Source organism: Eretmochelys imbricata, chromosome 3 (genome assembly GCF_965152235.1).
Source record: "Eretmochelys imbricata isolate rEreImb1 chromosome 3, rEreImb1.hap1, whole genome shotgun sequence".
NCBI classification, from domain to species: Eukaryota; Metazoa; Chordata; order Testudines; family Cheloniidae; genus Eretmochelys; species Eretmochelys imbricata.
Window position 1 is genome coordinate 154,771,681 of NC_135574.1, and position 15,421 is coordinate 154,787,101.

At 40.4% G+C, this 15,421-nt stretch overlaps 1 protein-coding gene across 2 annotated transcripts in view; it reads left to right on the plus strand.

Moving 5' to 3' along the window:
• Nucleotides 1-15,421, plus strand: part of CLIP4 (CAP-Gly domain containing linker protein family member 4) — a 58,577-nt gene that overhangs the window by 20,437 nt on the left and 22,719 nt on the right. For both annotated transcript variants that reach the window (XM_077813639.1, XM_077813641.1), the window contains exons 4-7: nt 3,517-3,656; nt 4,951-5,044; nt 5,770-5,931; nt 12,822-12,940. In XM_077813639.1, the coding sequence (XP_077669765.1) occupies nt 3,517-3,656; nt 4,951-5,044; nt 5,770-5,931; nt 12,822-12,940 (515 nt within the window). The remainder of the gene's footprint in view (nt 1-3,516; nt 3,657-4,950; nt 5,045-5,769; nt 5,932-12,821; nt 12,941-15,421) is intronic.

Genomic DNA, 15,421 nt, shown 5'->3' on the forward strand with positions numbered 1-15,421 from the left:
TACATGCTGAAAGGACTCTGTAAAAATTGAGTCGTGGGGTTCATGTTTGTTCTCTAACTTTCCATAGACAAGTTGCTCAGTTTACCGGTCAAAAAGATAATTTCCTTTTACTACCAGCACCACAAACTCAGTCTGGGATCTGAAAGTTTAACTTGTACCCTTTCTGGTTTGTACATTATTTAACTCTAATGCTTCTCCATTCAGATAACAATTTCATCGTGCTTCCAGAGCTGTATGAAGCTATCAGGAATAAAAAGTAATAACTTTTATTTGTATCAAAATAATAAACAGATTTGAATACACACAGTGAGTCTGAACTCTACCGTACCACCTTTATTCCAGCTTCACTCTGAAACACTGTTTTTAACCTATTATAAAACTGTAATGAAGAGAATCAGGACCAGTGAGCAGAACTGTCAATAATATAGTTATAACTTCTTCTGTCAGAGGATCTCAAAGCATTTAACAAATATTTATTTATTCCTCAACTCTATTGGAGATTTAAGTGTGGCATGTGGTATTTTCATTTTAGATTTTGGGGAAACTGAGTCAGGGGACGATGAAGGGCATTATCCTCTTTTCATTGAATGTGAAGAGACTTTCAAAAAGTCTCACAGGGCATTAGTAGTAAAAACCCAGCCCTGTTGACTTGCAGTCCCATGCTTTAGCCATTAGATTATGTAGCCTCTGTGAGGAGTACAATGATACCATTTTACAGTCACCTGTTTAACCATAACCATACCAAAATGGTAGTTATTGCTGCTCAGCTTGGGTACTCTCTCTGATTACCTCTTTATGGTATCTAGATCTTAGCTTCAGCAATGTGTGTGTGCCTTGAGAGAGCAGGTATTGGGTAAGAACCAAGGGTATTGGATTTGCTTTTTTAGCCTCCTATCAGATCCTTTCTTCCTGAATATGGTGGTGGTTGTGCTGTTTATCTGTCAGGATTATAAAACCTTTTACTGTTTACTGGCATGGATATCATAGTTGGTGAACTGGTATACGCTTTTTATTAGTTTCTCTCCTCAGTATTTGTTTAGAATACTATAGCTTTTTTTTACCCAAATGGTTATTACGTTATATTAAAAAGTTGCCTTCCAGTACATAATAGAGAAACAACTTCCTAGCAGGTTTCAGAGTAGCAGCCGTGTTAGTCTGTATCCGCAAAAAGAACAGGAGTACTTGTGGCACCTTAGAGACTAACACATTTATTTGAGCATAAGCTTTTGTGGGCAAAAACCCACTTCACCGGATGCATGCAGTGGAAAATACGGAAGGAAGATATATATGTACACAGAGAACATGAAACAATGGGTGTTATCATACACACTATAATGAGAGTGATCAGTTAAGGTTAGCTATTACCAGCAGGAGGGGAAAAAAAAACAAACCTTTTGTAGTGATAATCAAGATGGGCCATTTCCAGAAGGTGACAAGAACGTGTGAGGAACAGTCTTGGGGGGGGGAATAAACATGGGGAAATAGTTTTACTTTGTGTAATGACACATCCACTCCCAGTCTTTATTCAAGCCTAATTTAATGGTGTCCAGTTTGCAAATTAATTCCAATTCAACAGTCTCTCGTTGGAGTCTGTTTTTGAAGTTTTTTTGTTGAAGAATTGCGACTTTTAGGTCTGTACTTGAGTGACCAGGGAGGTTGAAGTGTTCTCCGACTGGTTTTTGAATGTTACTATTCTTGACGTCTGATTTGTGTCCATTTATTCTTTTACGTAGAGATTGTCCGGTTTGGCCAATGTACATGGCAGAGGGGCATTGCTGGCACATGATGGCATATATCACATTGGTAGATGTGCAGGTGAACGAGCCTCTGATCGTGTGGCTGATGTGATTAGGCCCTATGATGGTGTCCCCTGAATAGATATGTGGACACAGTTGGCAACGGGCTTTGTTTGAAGGATAGGTTCCTGGGTTAGTGTTTTTGTTGTGTGGTGTGTGGTTGCTGGTGAGTATTTGCTTTCTTGCAGTTTAGAGATCTGGAGGAGATGCATGGGAGATAATCATGGCTAACCCACTTCCTGCTTGTGACTTGTTGTGGTAGCTTTCAGCATGAGATTTTCTTGGGCCTAGAAAGAGGATAAATATAATGCGTACATTCTATTTATTCCCAAAGCTATCTGATTTGTTGGTGCAGGGTGGCTTGTGTTAAGAAGCAAGGCTTGAGTGGTGCTGAGAGTTGAGATTTTTGACAGAATTTGGGTTTGAATTAGAATTCCTAAGTGATAAACAGCTTTGAAGCTCTACTCTATTTTCTTCCCTTTGGAGTCAAGGGGACATGTGATGAAAGAAGCTTTAGAATATTGATGTGTGCGCGCCTCATTTGCTTGATCTCTTGACCCAATTGAAGTTGTGATTCTCGTTTTGTGGGGAAAAGTCGTGGCAATGCATCCAGAGGTAGTTTATACCATTTCAACTCCTCCAGTGTTACGCTGTCAGCCCTGTCTCAGAAGTGTGAGACCTATATTTACTAGGAGTAATATCTATGTCCAGCTAGCCCTGTATCTGCAACTGATGGAAGACAAGTTGACATTTGGTGCTTTCATTATAAACCTTTTAGAAGGCAGCACCATAGTAGCCTTTGGGGTGATAAAAGTTCAGTGATTTCCAGTTTCCAATCACTGGCTGAGTAAGACACATCTCGCTTCCATTCCTCCTGCAAATAATCATAGCTATCCAAATTCTTCTTTTCAGGGTTTAAAATTTTTCCCTAATACACAGCATATTACTACCTTGTGTGCGTGGAGGACATACACTACCATGCATAGGTTTTTAATCTGGAAGGCTGTATCTTTGATGCCTGCATTTTGGGTTGTATTATAAGTGCGTTTCAAGTTTACAAAAGAGAATTCTTTCTGAAGTTGGTGGTTGATGGCCAGATTTTTCAAAGGTTCTGGGTACCTGCAGCCCCCATCGATTTCAGTAGAATTTCTGAACATCATGTAATGAATGCCTTTCCCTTATTATCCGGATTATTCTTTATTTCTGTGCTCCTGGATGTCATGTATATGTATGCATGGCTTTTCTGTGATTTATTTTTTTTTGAGGAGGAAGAGGGAGGGGCGGGGAAGATTCATAACATTGAATAAGCAGGTGCAAGTTCCATCACTGTAGTTGACTCTACTAAGGGCTTGTCTGCACCCAAAAATAGCTTTGATTCAGCAGTCTGTGACCAGCCTGAAGCATGGGTAAATTTTTGTTAGCATAATTGTTGCAAACACTTGCATGTCCTTGTCTAAACTTAAAACTCGGCCCCAGAGCACCAACACAGCTATACTGATTGCTGAATCGTGGCTTTCACAAAGTGTAGACAAGGCCTCCATGAGAAGAAAAGATAAAAGTTAAGGGAAGAGGCTGAATTTGCTTGTGATTCTGAATTTCAAATCTGCGCATCTCCTCCCTACTTCTTGCCTCAAAAAAGTTTTGAAAAGTAGATGCATTGTTGAAGCATTTTAATACCCAAATGTGCATATAATACTTCATATCTTTTCTTAAAAAACAGAGTTCTCCTTCTTCGATCCTAATGATGCAGCATGCCAAGAAATTCTTTTCAACCCTAAAACATCAGTTTCTGAATTGTTCGCCATCTTACGGCAATGGGTCCCACAGGTCCAGCAGAACATTGATATAATTGGAAATGAGGTGAGGAATGAAGGAGGATTCCTGAACAGTTTCAGGGTTAAAGAAAAATGGTATAGTGTTGATAATGTTCAGAACTGATCTTATTCAACAGCCGAAATAATAGGTTCAAGAGATTGTTTTTGCCTTATAGCACGTAGCTACTGATCAGCATACCAGTGATACAGGCACCAATCACAGTAGAGGCGACGTTCAGCTATCTTTGCAAAAGAGAAGGAAGATCAGTATATAACTATTCAAGAAAATTGTGAGAAGGAAGCAAGGGTGGGTTGAAGAAACAAATAGAGAAGTTCTTTTTGGAACTAAAATGATTGGGATTTCCCATCTTCCACTTTTCTGTTTCCAGTAACTTTTAAAATTCTGACAAACTAAATTAAAACTAAGTCAGAAGTTAAAGGTGGGACTTCCAAAAGCATCTAAGTCACTTGGAAGCTGAAGCCTTTTTTCTTATTTCATCAGGTTTTGTAGGTTTTTCCAAATATTCCCGACTGCATTCTTCTTACAACATTATAACTACAGGTTTTACCAGGGTACTGGGGGACCAAAGGATTAAAGTGTGGGCGAGGAAGTGAAATTAGTGTTTTAAATAGATTTAGTTTTCCTGGGCTGCATTGCATCTGAACTGGAAAAGTTAACTCTTCAACACATTAAAGCCAAGCTGGTGCTAATGATGGAAAAATTATTTAAAACCTGTAAGCACTAAAGGTTAATAATGATATTTAGTCATTTGTTTCTATCCATTTTGCTGAGTTATGTATAGCCACAGTAGAACCTCAGAGTTACAAACACCTTGGGAATGGAGATTGTTTGTAACTTTGAACAAAACGTCATGGTTGTTCTTTCAAAAGTTTACAACTGAACATTGACTTAGTAGAACTTTGAAACTTTACTATGCAGAAGAAAAGTGCTGCTTTTAACCATCTTAATTTAAATCAAACAATCACAGAAACACTTTCCTTACCTTGTTAAATCTTTTTTAAACTTTCCTTGTATTTTTTTTTTTTAGTAGTTTACATTTAACATAGTACTGTGCTGTATAGTATTTGCACTTTTTGGGGGGAGTGGGGGGGGGTGGGTCTCTGCTGCCTGATTGTGTACTTGCTGTTCCAAATGAGATGTGTGGTTGACTGGTCAATTTGTAACTCTGGTGTTTGTTACTCTGAGGTTCTACTGTACATTGCACTGGTAGTCCACTTTAGCAAACTGCTTTGCTAGTCTCCACACAACAAATGCATAAGTCCATGTGTGAAAACAGAATTTATTCAATAATTACACCAGTCGTGCTGTTTTTCTGCAGATCATTAATAGAGGCTGCAGTGTGAATGATAGAGATGGACTGACTGATATGACTCTCTTACATTACACCTGCAAGTCAGGGGCTCATGGTATTGGTGAGTAAAGAAAAACAGAAATTAGAAATGGAACTGTTTGCCTCGATAAATCAGAGTCTACCCCTCTTCCGTTTCAAAATTGTTCCTTATAGTAAATTTGCTAGTGCTTGGCCTTAACTTTTGTAAACATTTTATTTGTATAGTGCCTTAATGGCTATTAGAAGGGATGATGCAGTAATTATTGTATGTATTAATACCAATTAAAAAACCTAAACATAACTGAGAGGTTTCTCCCTTGGTAATATTGAAATCTCAGGCTCCTTGGGAGAGAAAAGGAATCTTCGGTTGCATTTCATGCACGTTTATAGGAAGTAAGAGTGCCTTTAGCCCTCTCTTTCTTGATGACTCCTATTGGCTTCTATCAAAGTACCTTTTTACACTGATACTGAACCCAGTTCTCCACTCTGCTCCAGCAAAAGGGTGTGGGGTGGCTGATGGAGCTTTAACTTTGCTGGCAGAAGGTTTGAAAATTAGGCATTGTGGAGCCTCACTCCACCACCTCCCTGGCCTGCCTCTGATGCCCATGATTCCTTTCTTGCCTAATCCGCAAGAGAGCCTTTTTGTAGCAAAATGTCTTTCTCTAGGCTTTGCTCTGTGTAGCCATAATTTGGAATACAAATGTTTTCTAATGCATTATATGTGATATCTAGGCTGGTATATTTATACTACACTATTAAACTCTTACCTAACATTTAAAACAACTTTTAAAAAAAGCTGCTTTGCAGGTGATGTTGAGACTGCTGCCAAATTCGCCTCTCACCTTATTGATCTGGGTGCAGATACTAGTTTGCGTAGTCGCTGGACAAATATGAATGCTTTGCATTATGCTGCCTACTTTGATGTTCCAGAACTTATTAGAGTTATTTTGAAAAATGCAAAGCCCAAAGGTAGGTATTATCAAGTATCAGTTTTCTTAGATAATATGCCATTCTGTCCTTCCGTTAACCCCACTGATCCATCCAGTAAATGGGGTTGTGTAGGCATAGATGAAAGCTGCACTTTCCCATAATTTTTTTTTTAAAGTTATTTCTCATTCTCTTTAGTTTGCTTTTTCGGTCCATTTTCTCTGAACTGAGTTTATGCTGTAGTGCATAGGCCAGGTTGTTTTTAAAGAAGAGAAAGTATGATGGGATCAGACTTCGTAAATAGTGAATGGGAAGTGAGGGAATGGCCGGGGGTGGGGAGGGGGGGAGAAAGGGTAATAGAGCGTCACTTTACTCACCTCTAAACATTTGCTGGCAGAGTGAAAGAGCAGATGTGGAGAAACGAGCACAACTGTTCTATTTGTGAAATCTGAGGCTTTCTGAGGTGCCCTTGTGATCAAGATTCAGAAAGGAAGAAGCAGGCTATGGGGTAGATCAGTTCTGGCGAACATAACAGAAGGTGAAAAAGATGCATGCTGCTAGCAATTGGAGCTGCTACTGACGTGTTCATATGTCTCACCTCTACTGCCCATTTAAAAACGAAGCAACTAAAGTGTCATATCTGAGATAGTAGAATGGGTACAGATTGGGATGGGAGACCTCACTGGTAGTTATAAATGCATTTAAAGTTCTGCAAATAATAGTATAAATTAATAATTAAAGTCTAACCCATTATATTAATGCAAAAGGTAACTGACACTGGTTTCTGAAGCAGAAGCCAATATTACTGTGTTCCTAATCTGCGTGAGTATCTACACCAATAAACAGTTTGCGCATTGTACTAAATAAAGATCCTTCTGGTTGTGCTGTCTTGTGGAATTGTCAGATGCCTCTTTTTAACTAGCTGTAATTAAAAAGACTTCATTTTAAACACTGAAAAGGTATCCTTTTATAAATATTGACAACTCAGTACCCCATTTCATCTCTTAAAACGTCATGTAGACACACAGGGTTTGTTCACCCGATCTTGTATAAGGAATTGTCAGAGTATTAATCCATAAGCATAGCTGCTAGTGGCTGCTTTAGCATTTCTCAAAAACAAATGGAGGGTGGGCAGGCATTCATATCTAGGGGTGCAATTAAAAGGCAAAATCCTGACTTCTGGTGTTGTAGGGAGCTCCTTTCTCGCTGAATCCCTGTTGCTGCTTGAGGAAAGCCTGGATCTTTCCACAGTGCTCGAACACTAGCCAGAAGTCTCCCTTCTAATGTGCCATATCTCCTGAGAGTGTAAGGGCCACAAACTGTAGCCAGCAACAAGAGACAAACCACTATTGCTCATGTTCAGAAGAGCAGTCAGCATCATGTTGCAACAGCCACCCTCCCCCTGTCTCTTCATGACCTGCAGCATCAGAATGGCTCTTGTGCCAAACACCTGGCCTCATACTTGTTCAGTTCTCCTGCACAGCGGTTCCAAGGAAGGTCAGGGTTTTGTCCAAATAAAGAAAACAAGTAAATAACTTGCACCTCATCAGCTCCCACATGCGTAACACCCACAACCTAAAAATAATGTGATTGCCCTAAGATGTTTATAAAACAACCTGTCTGATTCAGTTTATATTAGTTGACGTAATGTGTCAGGAGGTTTGGATTAGTGTAAGAGATACTCTTAACATTTTGGGAACAAGACTTAATTGGGCAGACGGTTCCATAAGAATGTGGTTGCTCTTTCATTTCAGATCTTGCAGAGAAACAAGTGTGCATGTACAAACAAAACATATATTTTTTTTTTGGTTTGCCGTGAGCTGTATGGAGGGACCCAAGTGTACCTTGGAGGGGTCCCTACTTTACCTGTTCTGGAAAAAAAAGTCACAAGATATATGTAACCTTTCAAGCAAAAGGTGTAATGAGTATGGCATGAATTTAGAGACACTCTTCCAAAGAAGAGCCAGTTACCACATGAGCTTGATTTACTGCAGCAGTAAAATGCCCTGCATGCCTCCATATAACATTCTCAATTCTAAGAATTTTAGAGTGAACCTATATAGAGAACTGGTTTATCCTCAAATTGACAAACGTATTCAGATATGAGAACTGTTTCATTCCTTGGGAATGAAATAATGTTTTTATGTGTCATGCTTCTGGTATATAATCCCATATACATCATTCACAACAAACTGTATTGCTACATATTTCTTTCCCTTCAGATAGTTCCAAAGTAACGACACAGGGCACCCAGTTAAGCTGGAAATGTGTTTAAACATGCCTTCAGGTTTTGTCTATGTACTTTTGTTTTCATATATGTTGTGACAGGTTTCAGAGTAGCAGCCTTGTTAGTCTGTATCCGCAAAAAGAAAAGGAGTACGTGTGGCACCTTAGAGACTAACAAAGTTATTTGAGCATAAGCTTTCTTGAGCTACAGCTCACATCATTGGATGCATGTAGTAGAAAATACAATGGGGAGATTTTATATACACAGAGAACATGAAACAATGGGTGTTACATACACACTGTAACAAGAGTGATCAGGTAAGGTGAGCTATTACCAGCAGGAGAGCGGGGAAGAGGGGGTGGGAAAAACTTTTGTAGTGATAATCAAGGTGGGCCATTTCCAGAAGTTGACGAGAACGTCTGAGGAATGGGGGTGGGGGTGGGGAATAGTTTTACTTTGTGTAATGACCCATCCACTCCCAGTCTCTATTCAAGCCTAAGTTCATTGTATCCAGTTTTCAAATTAATTCCAATTCATCAGACTCTCTTTGGAGTCTCTTTTTGAAGTTTTTTTTTTTGAAGAATTGCGACTTTTAGGTCTGTACTTGAGTGACCAGGGAGGTTGAAGTATTCTCCGACTGGTTTTTGAATGTTACTATTCTTGACGTCTGATTTGTGTCCATTTATTCTTTTACGTAGAGACTGTCCGGTTTGGCCAATGTACATGGCAAAGGAGCATTGCTGGCACATGATGGTATATATCACATTGGTAGATGTGCAGGGGAACGAGCCTCTGATCGTGTGGCTGATGTGATTAGGCCCTATGATGGTGTCCCCTGAATAGATATGTGGACACAGTTGGCAACGGGCTTTGTTTGAAGGATAGGTTCCTGGGTTAGTGTTTTTGTTGTGTGGTGTGTGGTTGCTGGTGAGTATTTGCTTCAGGTTGGGGGGTGTCTGTAAACAAGGACTTGTCTGTCTCCCAAGATCTGTGAGAGTGAGGGATCGTCCTTCAGAATAGGTTGTAGATCCTTGATGATGCGTTGGAGAGGTTTTAGTTGGGGGCTGAAGGTGATGGCTAGTGGTGTTCTGTTATTTTCTTTGTTGGGCCTGTCCTGTAGTAGGTGACTTCTGGATACTCTTCTGGTTCTGTCAATCTGTTTTTTCACTTCAGCAGGTGGGTATTGTAGTTGTAAGAACGCTTCATAGAGATCTTGTAAGTGTTTGTCTCTGTCTGAGGAGTTGGAGCAAATGCGGTTGTATCGTAGAGCTTGGCTGTAGGCAATGGGTCATGTGGTGTGGTCTGGATGAAAGCTGGAGGCATGTAGGTAAGCATAGCGGTCAGTAGGTTTCCAGTATAAGGTGGTGTTTATGTGGCCATTGCTTATTAGCACCGTAGTTTCCAGGAAGTGGGTCTCTTGTGTGGACTGGTCCAGGCTGAGGTTGATGGTGGGAAATTGTTGAAATCCTGGTGGAATTCCTTAAGGGCTTCTTTTCCACGGGTCCAGATGATGAAGATGTCATCATTGTAGCGCAAGTAGAGTAGGGGCATTAGGGGACAAGAGCTGAGGAAGCGTTGTTCTAAGTCAGCCATAAAAACGTTGGCATACTGTGGGGCCATGCGGGTACCCATAGCAGTGCCGCTGACTTGAAGGTATACATTATCCCCAAATGTGAAATAGTTATGGGTGAGGACAAAGTCACAAAGTTCAGGCACCAGGTTTGCCATGACATTACTGGGGATACTGTTCCTGATGGCTTGTAGTCCATCTTTGTGTGGAATGTTGGTGTAGAGGGCTTCTACATTCATAGTGGCTAGGATGGTATTTTCAGGAAGATCACCGATGGATTGTAGTTTCCTCAGGAAGTCAGTGGTGTCTCGAAGATAGCTGGGAGTGCTGGTAACGTAGGGTCTGAGGAGGGAGTCTACATAGCCAGACAATTCTGCTGTCAGGGTGCCAATGCCTGAGATGATGGGGAGTCCAGGATTTCCAGGTTTATGGATCTTGGGTAGCAGATAGAAAACCGCTGGTCGGGGTTCTAGTGGTGTGTCTGTGCGGATTTGTTCTTGTGCTTTTTCAGGGAGTTTCTTGAGCAGATGGTGTAGTTTCTTTTGGAAACCCTCAGTGGGATCAGAGGGTAATGGCTTGTAGAAAGTGGTGTTGGAGAACTGCCTAGCAGCTTCTTGTTCATATTCTGACCTATTCATGATGACGACAGCACATCCTTTATCAGCCTTTTTGATTATGATGTCAGAGTTGTTTCTGAGGCAGCGGATGGCATTGTGTTCTGCACGGCTGAGGTTATGGGGCAAGTGATGCTGCTTTTCCACAATTTCAGCCTGTGCACATCAGCGGAAGCACTCTATGTAAAAGTCCAGTCTGTTGTTTCGACCTTCAGGAGGAGTCCACCCAGAATCCTTCTTTTTGTAGTGTTGGTAGGAAGGTCTCTGTGAGTTAGTATGTTGTTCAGAGGTGTGTTGGAAATATTCCTTGAGTCAGAGATGTCGAAAATAGGATTCTAGGTCACCACAGAACTGTACCATGTTCGTGGGGATGGAGGGGCAGAAGGAGAGGCCCCGAGATAGGACAGATTCTTCTGCTGGGCTAAGAGTATAGTTGGATAGATTAACAATATTGCTGGGTGGGTTGAGGGACCTACTGTTGTGGCCCCTTGTGGCACGTAGTAGTTTAGATAGTTTAGTGTCCTTTTCCTTTTGTAGAGAAGCAAAGTGTGTGTTGTAAATGGCTTGTCTAGTTTTTGTAAAGTCCAGCCATGAGGAAGTTTGTGTGGAAGGTTGGTTTTTTATGAGAGTATCCAGTTTTGAGAGCTCAGTCTTAATCTTTCCCTGTTTGCTGTAGAGGATGTTGATCAGGTGGTTCCACAGTTTCTTTGAGAGTGTGTGGCACAAGCTGTCAGCATAGTCTGTGTGGTATGTAGATTGTAATGGATTTTTTACCTTCAGTCCTTTTGGTATGATGTCCATCTGTTTGCGTTTGGAAAGGAAGATTCTGTCTGTCTGTATCTGTACGAGATTTTCATGAAGTTGATAGAACAAGAGTGATCAGGTAAGGCGAGCTATTACCAGCAGGAGAGCGGGGCGGGGGTCAGAGGAACCTTTTGTAGTGATAATCAAGATGGGCCATTTCCAGCAGTTGACAAGAACGTGTGAGGAACGGTAGGGGGGTAAGGGGATAAACATGGAAAAATAATTTTATTTTGTGTAACGACACATCCACTCCCAGTCTTTATTCAAGCCTAAGTTAATTGCATCCAGTTTGCAAATTAATTCCAATTCAGCAGTCTCTCATTGGAATCTGTTTCTGAAATTTTTTTGTTGAAGAATTGCCACTTTTAGGTCTGTAATAGAGTGACCAAAGAGATTGAAGTGTTCTCTGACAGGTTTTTGAATATTATAATTCTTAGTCAGTGTAAAATGCAATAAAGGGGTAATGCTAATAACCTCAACGTGTGTGACTAAGTTTCGAGGACATGATGGTGGTCTGCTAGATATATTTGAAGGCTTTCATTTAAAAAAAAAAAAAAAAAAAGACTGGATTTTCAGAGGTGTTGAACACCTGTAGCTCTCATTGACTTTAGTTGGTGATATCGGTATTCAGCAACTCTGAAAATCAGGCCATATGTGGACATGGAAATGTCTGGTTGATAGCCTAACTAGGCATGCAAATTTGCCTGGTCTTATAGATGGATTATCTTAGATATTTTACTGATAATTTCAAGCTTATATATAAAGGTACCTAGTTCACATTGGTGTAGTCCCATTTCAAACAGGACTATGTTAATGCAAAATAGATACCTTTTAAAGTACGTCAGCAGGGTCTACATGGGACAGTTAGACTGCAACACATTAGAGCACTGGTGTGCTTTGGTGTGCCATGTACACAACCTTTTTGAAGTTAGATTGCTCAGAGTTGAAAGGTTCTGTGTCCATTTTCATGGCTACTGATTCAAATTTGAACTAGATTAGTAATATCTGAAAGTCATATGAAGGTTGCTTGGTACCATATGTGAAATGAATTGGAGTTGTGGACAAATGTCCACATCCTGAACTGGCACCCATTTTGTTAGCCTCAGTGTTGATGCCAAAGATAGATTGGATATTGAGACTGAACTCTTTTCTATTAGCTAAAAGTAATTGCTCCAAAAGGAGGTTGAGGCACATTGGGGTAATCTAGGGGAATTTGTATTATACTGTACCTGTTCTTGATTGGATTATAACATTTCATTCTGTAATCTGTCAGTCTAAGACCCTTTACTATCACTAATTCATTTGCTTTTTATGAAGTAAATAAGGGAAGTGGGGGTGCAATCAGTGTTTGTCCAATAAAAAAGAACACAGTTGGCTGGAAAATACAGCTTTTTCCAAGTTTCTACCTGTTTAAACAATGAATAGAAATATAAATGTACAAGCATTTTTTTACTTACCCAGAATGCTCAATCTTATGTGCTATCTGCTATTTAGCTATTAGCAGTTAGCGTTATGCAATGACAGGAGTTAACTAAGTTAGAAGACGGTAGTTTGTAAAGAATATATATATGTGTGTGTGTATATATATGGTTAAGGAGGGGTGCTACATAAAATCACCATTCATCAGCATCTGGGTTACAGAAAATAGTGCTTATTTATATGTTGAAATGTTTCAAGTAACACCTCTTCCATTCTCACTCGTGATGTTTAATTGCAGATGTGGATGCCACCTGCAGTGACTTCGATTTTGGAACAGCTTTGCATATTGCTGCGTTTAACTTGTGTACTGCAGCAGTGAAGTGTTTACTGGAACATGGAGCGAATCCTGCCTTTAGGGTAAGGTGTAAGATTTCAGATGAACCAAAAGGATGAAAAGTAATTATTTTGACTGTTTAATGTTGCTGTAGCCAGGTTGGTCTCAGGATATGAGAGACAAAGTAGGTAGGGTATCTTTTATTGGACCAACTTCTGTTGGTGATAGGTTCAAGCTTTCAAACTACCCAGAGTTCTTCATGTCTGGGGAAAGAAATCAGCGTTTCTGTGCTAAATACAAATTGGGACACAGTTAAGCATAATGGGTAACTTTAGGAGGTCCCTTGAAATAAAGTGGGCAATAAGGGATAGATTGTTTATGCAAAAGGGGTTTGATGTGGGCCATTGAGGGTTAGCAGGCTGGTGTGTGTTAGTTTGTTGTAATTAGCCATGTCCTTGGTTTTAGTGCCTAGCAGTGTTACGAATTTAAGTTTCCTGGCTTGCCTTTTGAAGGTGCAAATTTGGACAAGTTTTCTTCAAGGATATAGTGCTGAAAGATCAGATATTCAGTGATCGCTTGTGAAAAGTGGTCCATAGGTGTTAGGGATTTTTTGTCTTTTATGATTTTCCTGTGTGAGTTCATTCGAGAGTGTAGTGATTAATTTGACTGTCATTTAAGAAAACTTGTATGCAGTGGTGGTGTAGCCGTGTTGGTCCCAGAATGTAAGAAAGACAAGGTGGTTGGTGAGAGAGACAAGCTTACACAGAGCTCTCCTTCAGGTCTGGGAAGTGTATTTAGCGTGACACTCTCAATACAAGGCTGAACAGATTGTTTAACATAAGTAGTTAACACATATTTCAAGGGATCATTCAAGGTGAAGTGTCCAGTTAACACCTCTCCAGTCATAGGGAGGAAACAAAAGGGGGGGAGGAAGCTGGAGAGTGTAGTTATCTGAATTCTCTGTCCTCATTGGAAACCTGCATAACACCTTCAAAGGATGAGTCTGGGAGCTTACATTGTAATTTTGCTAGATACTAAAAATCATGAACTAAACACGTACATTGAATTCATGGCTTTTTACAATAATCTATAACGACCTCCTCTCCTCCCAGCTTTTCTTTTTCTTCCTTTCCCACTATGATTTGAGAGGTGTTAGCTGGTCACTTCACCTTGAATGGTCCCTTGAAAGGTTCTTTGTAAGATGTAAAAAGAACAGGAGTACTTGTGGCACCTTAGAGACTAACAAATTTATTTGAGCATAAACTTTCGTGGGCTACAGCCCACTTCATCAGATGCACAGAATGGAACATATATAGTAAGAAGATATATATATATATATACATACAGAGAACATGAAAAGGTGGAAGTTGCCATACCATCTCTAAGAGGCTAATTAATTAAGATGATCTATTATCAGCAGGAGAAAAAAAACTTTTGTAGTGATAATCAAGTTGGCCCATTTCAGATAGTTGACAAGAATGTGTGAGGATACTTAACATGGGGAAATAGATTCAATTTGTGTAATGACCCAGCCACTCCCAGTCTCTATTCAAGCCCAAGTTAATGGTATCTAGTTTGCAAATTAATTTCAGTTCAGCAGTTTCTCATTGGAGTCTGTTTTTGAAGCTTTTCTGTTGCAAAATTGCCACCTTTAAGTCTTTTACTGAGTGACCAGAGAGGTTGAAGTGTTCTCCTACTGGTTTTTAAATGTTATGATTCCTGATGTCAGATTTGTGTCCATTTATTCTTTTGCGTAGAGACTGTCCGGTTTGGCCAATGTACATGGCAGAGAGGCATTGCTGGCACGATGGCATATATCACATTGGTAGATGTGAAGGTGAACGAGCCCCTGATGGCGTGGCTGATGTGATTAGATACTACGATGGTGTCACTTGAATAGATATGTGGACAGAGTTGGCATCGGGCTTTGTTGCAAGGATAGGTTCCTGGGTTAGTGTTTTTGTTGTGTGGTTGCTGGAGAGTATTTGCTTCAGGTTGCGGGGCTGTCTGTAAGCGAGGACTGGTCTGTCTCCCAAGATCTGTGAGAGTTAGGGATCATCTTTCAGGATAGGTTGTAGATCTGAAGAGGTTTTAGTTGGGGGCTGAAGGTGACGGCTAGTGGTGTTCTGTTATTTTCTTTGTTGGGCCTGTCCTGTAGTAGGTGACTTCTGGGTACTCTTCTGGTTCTGTCAATCTGTTTTTTCACTTCAGCAGGTGGGTATTGCAGTTTTAAGAATGCTTGATAGAGATCTTGTAAGTGTTTGTCTCTGTCTGAGGGGTTGGAGCAAATGCGGTTGTATCTTAGAGTTTGGCTGTAGACAATGGATCGTGTAGTGTGATCTGGATGAAAGCTGGAGGCATGTAGGTAAGTATAGTGGTCAGTAGGTTTCCGGTATAGGGTGGTGTTTATGTGACCATCACGTATTAGCACAGTAGTGTCCAGGAAATGGACTGCTTGTGTGGACTGGTCCAGGCTGAGGTTGATGGTGGGATGGAAAAAGGTGCCACAAGTACTCCTGTTCTTTTTGCGGATACAGACTAACACGGCTGCTACTCTGAAATTT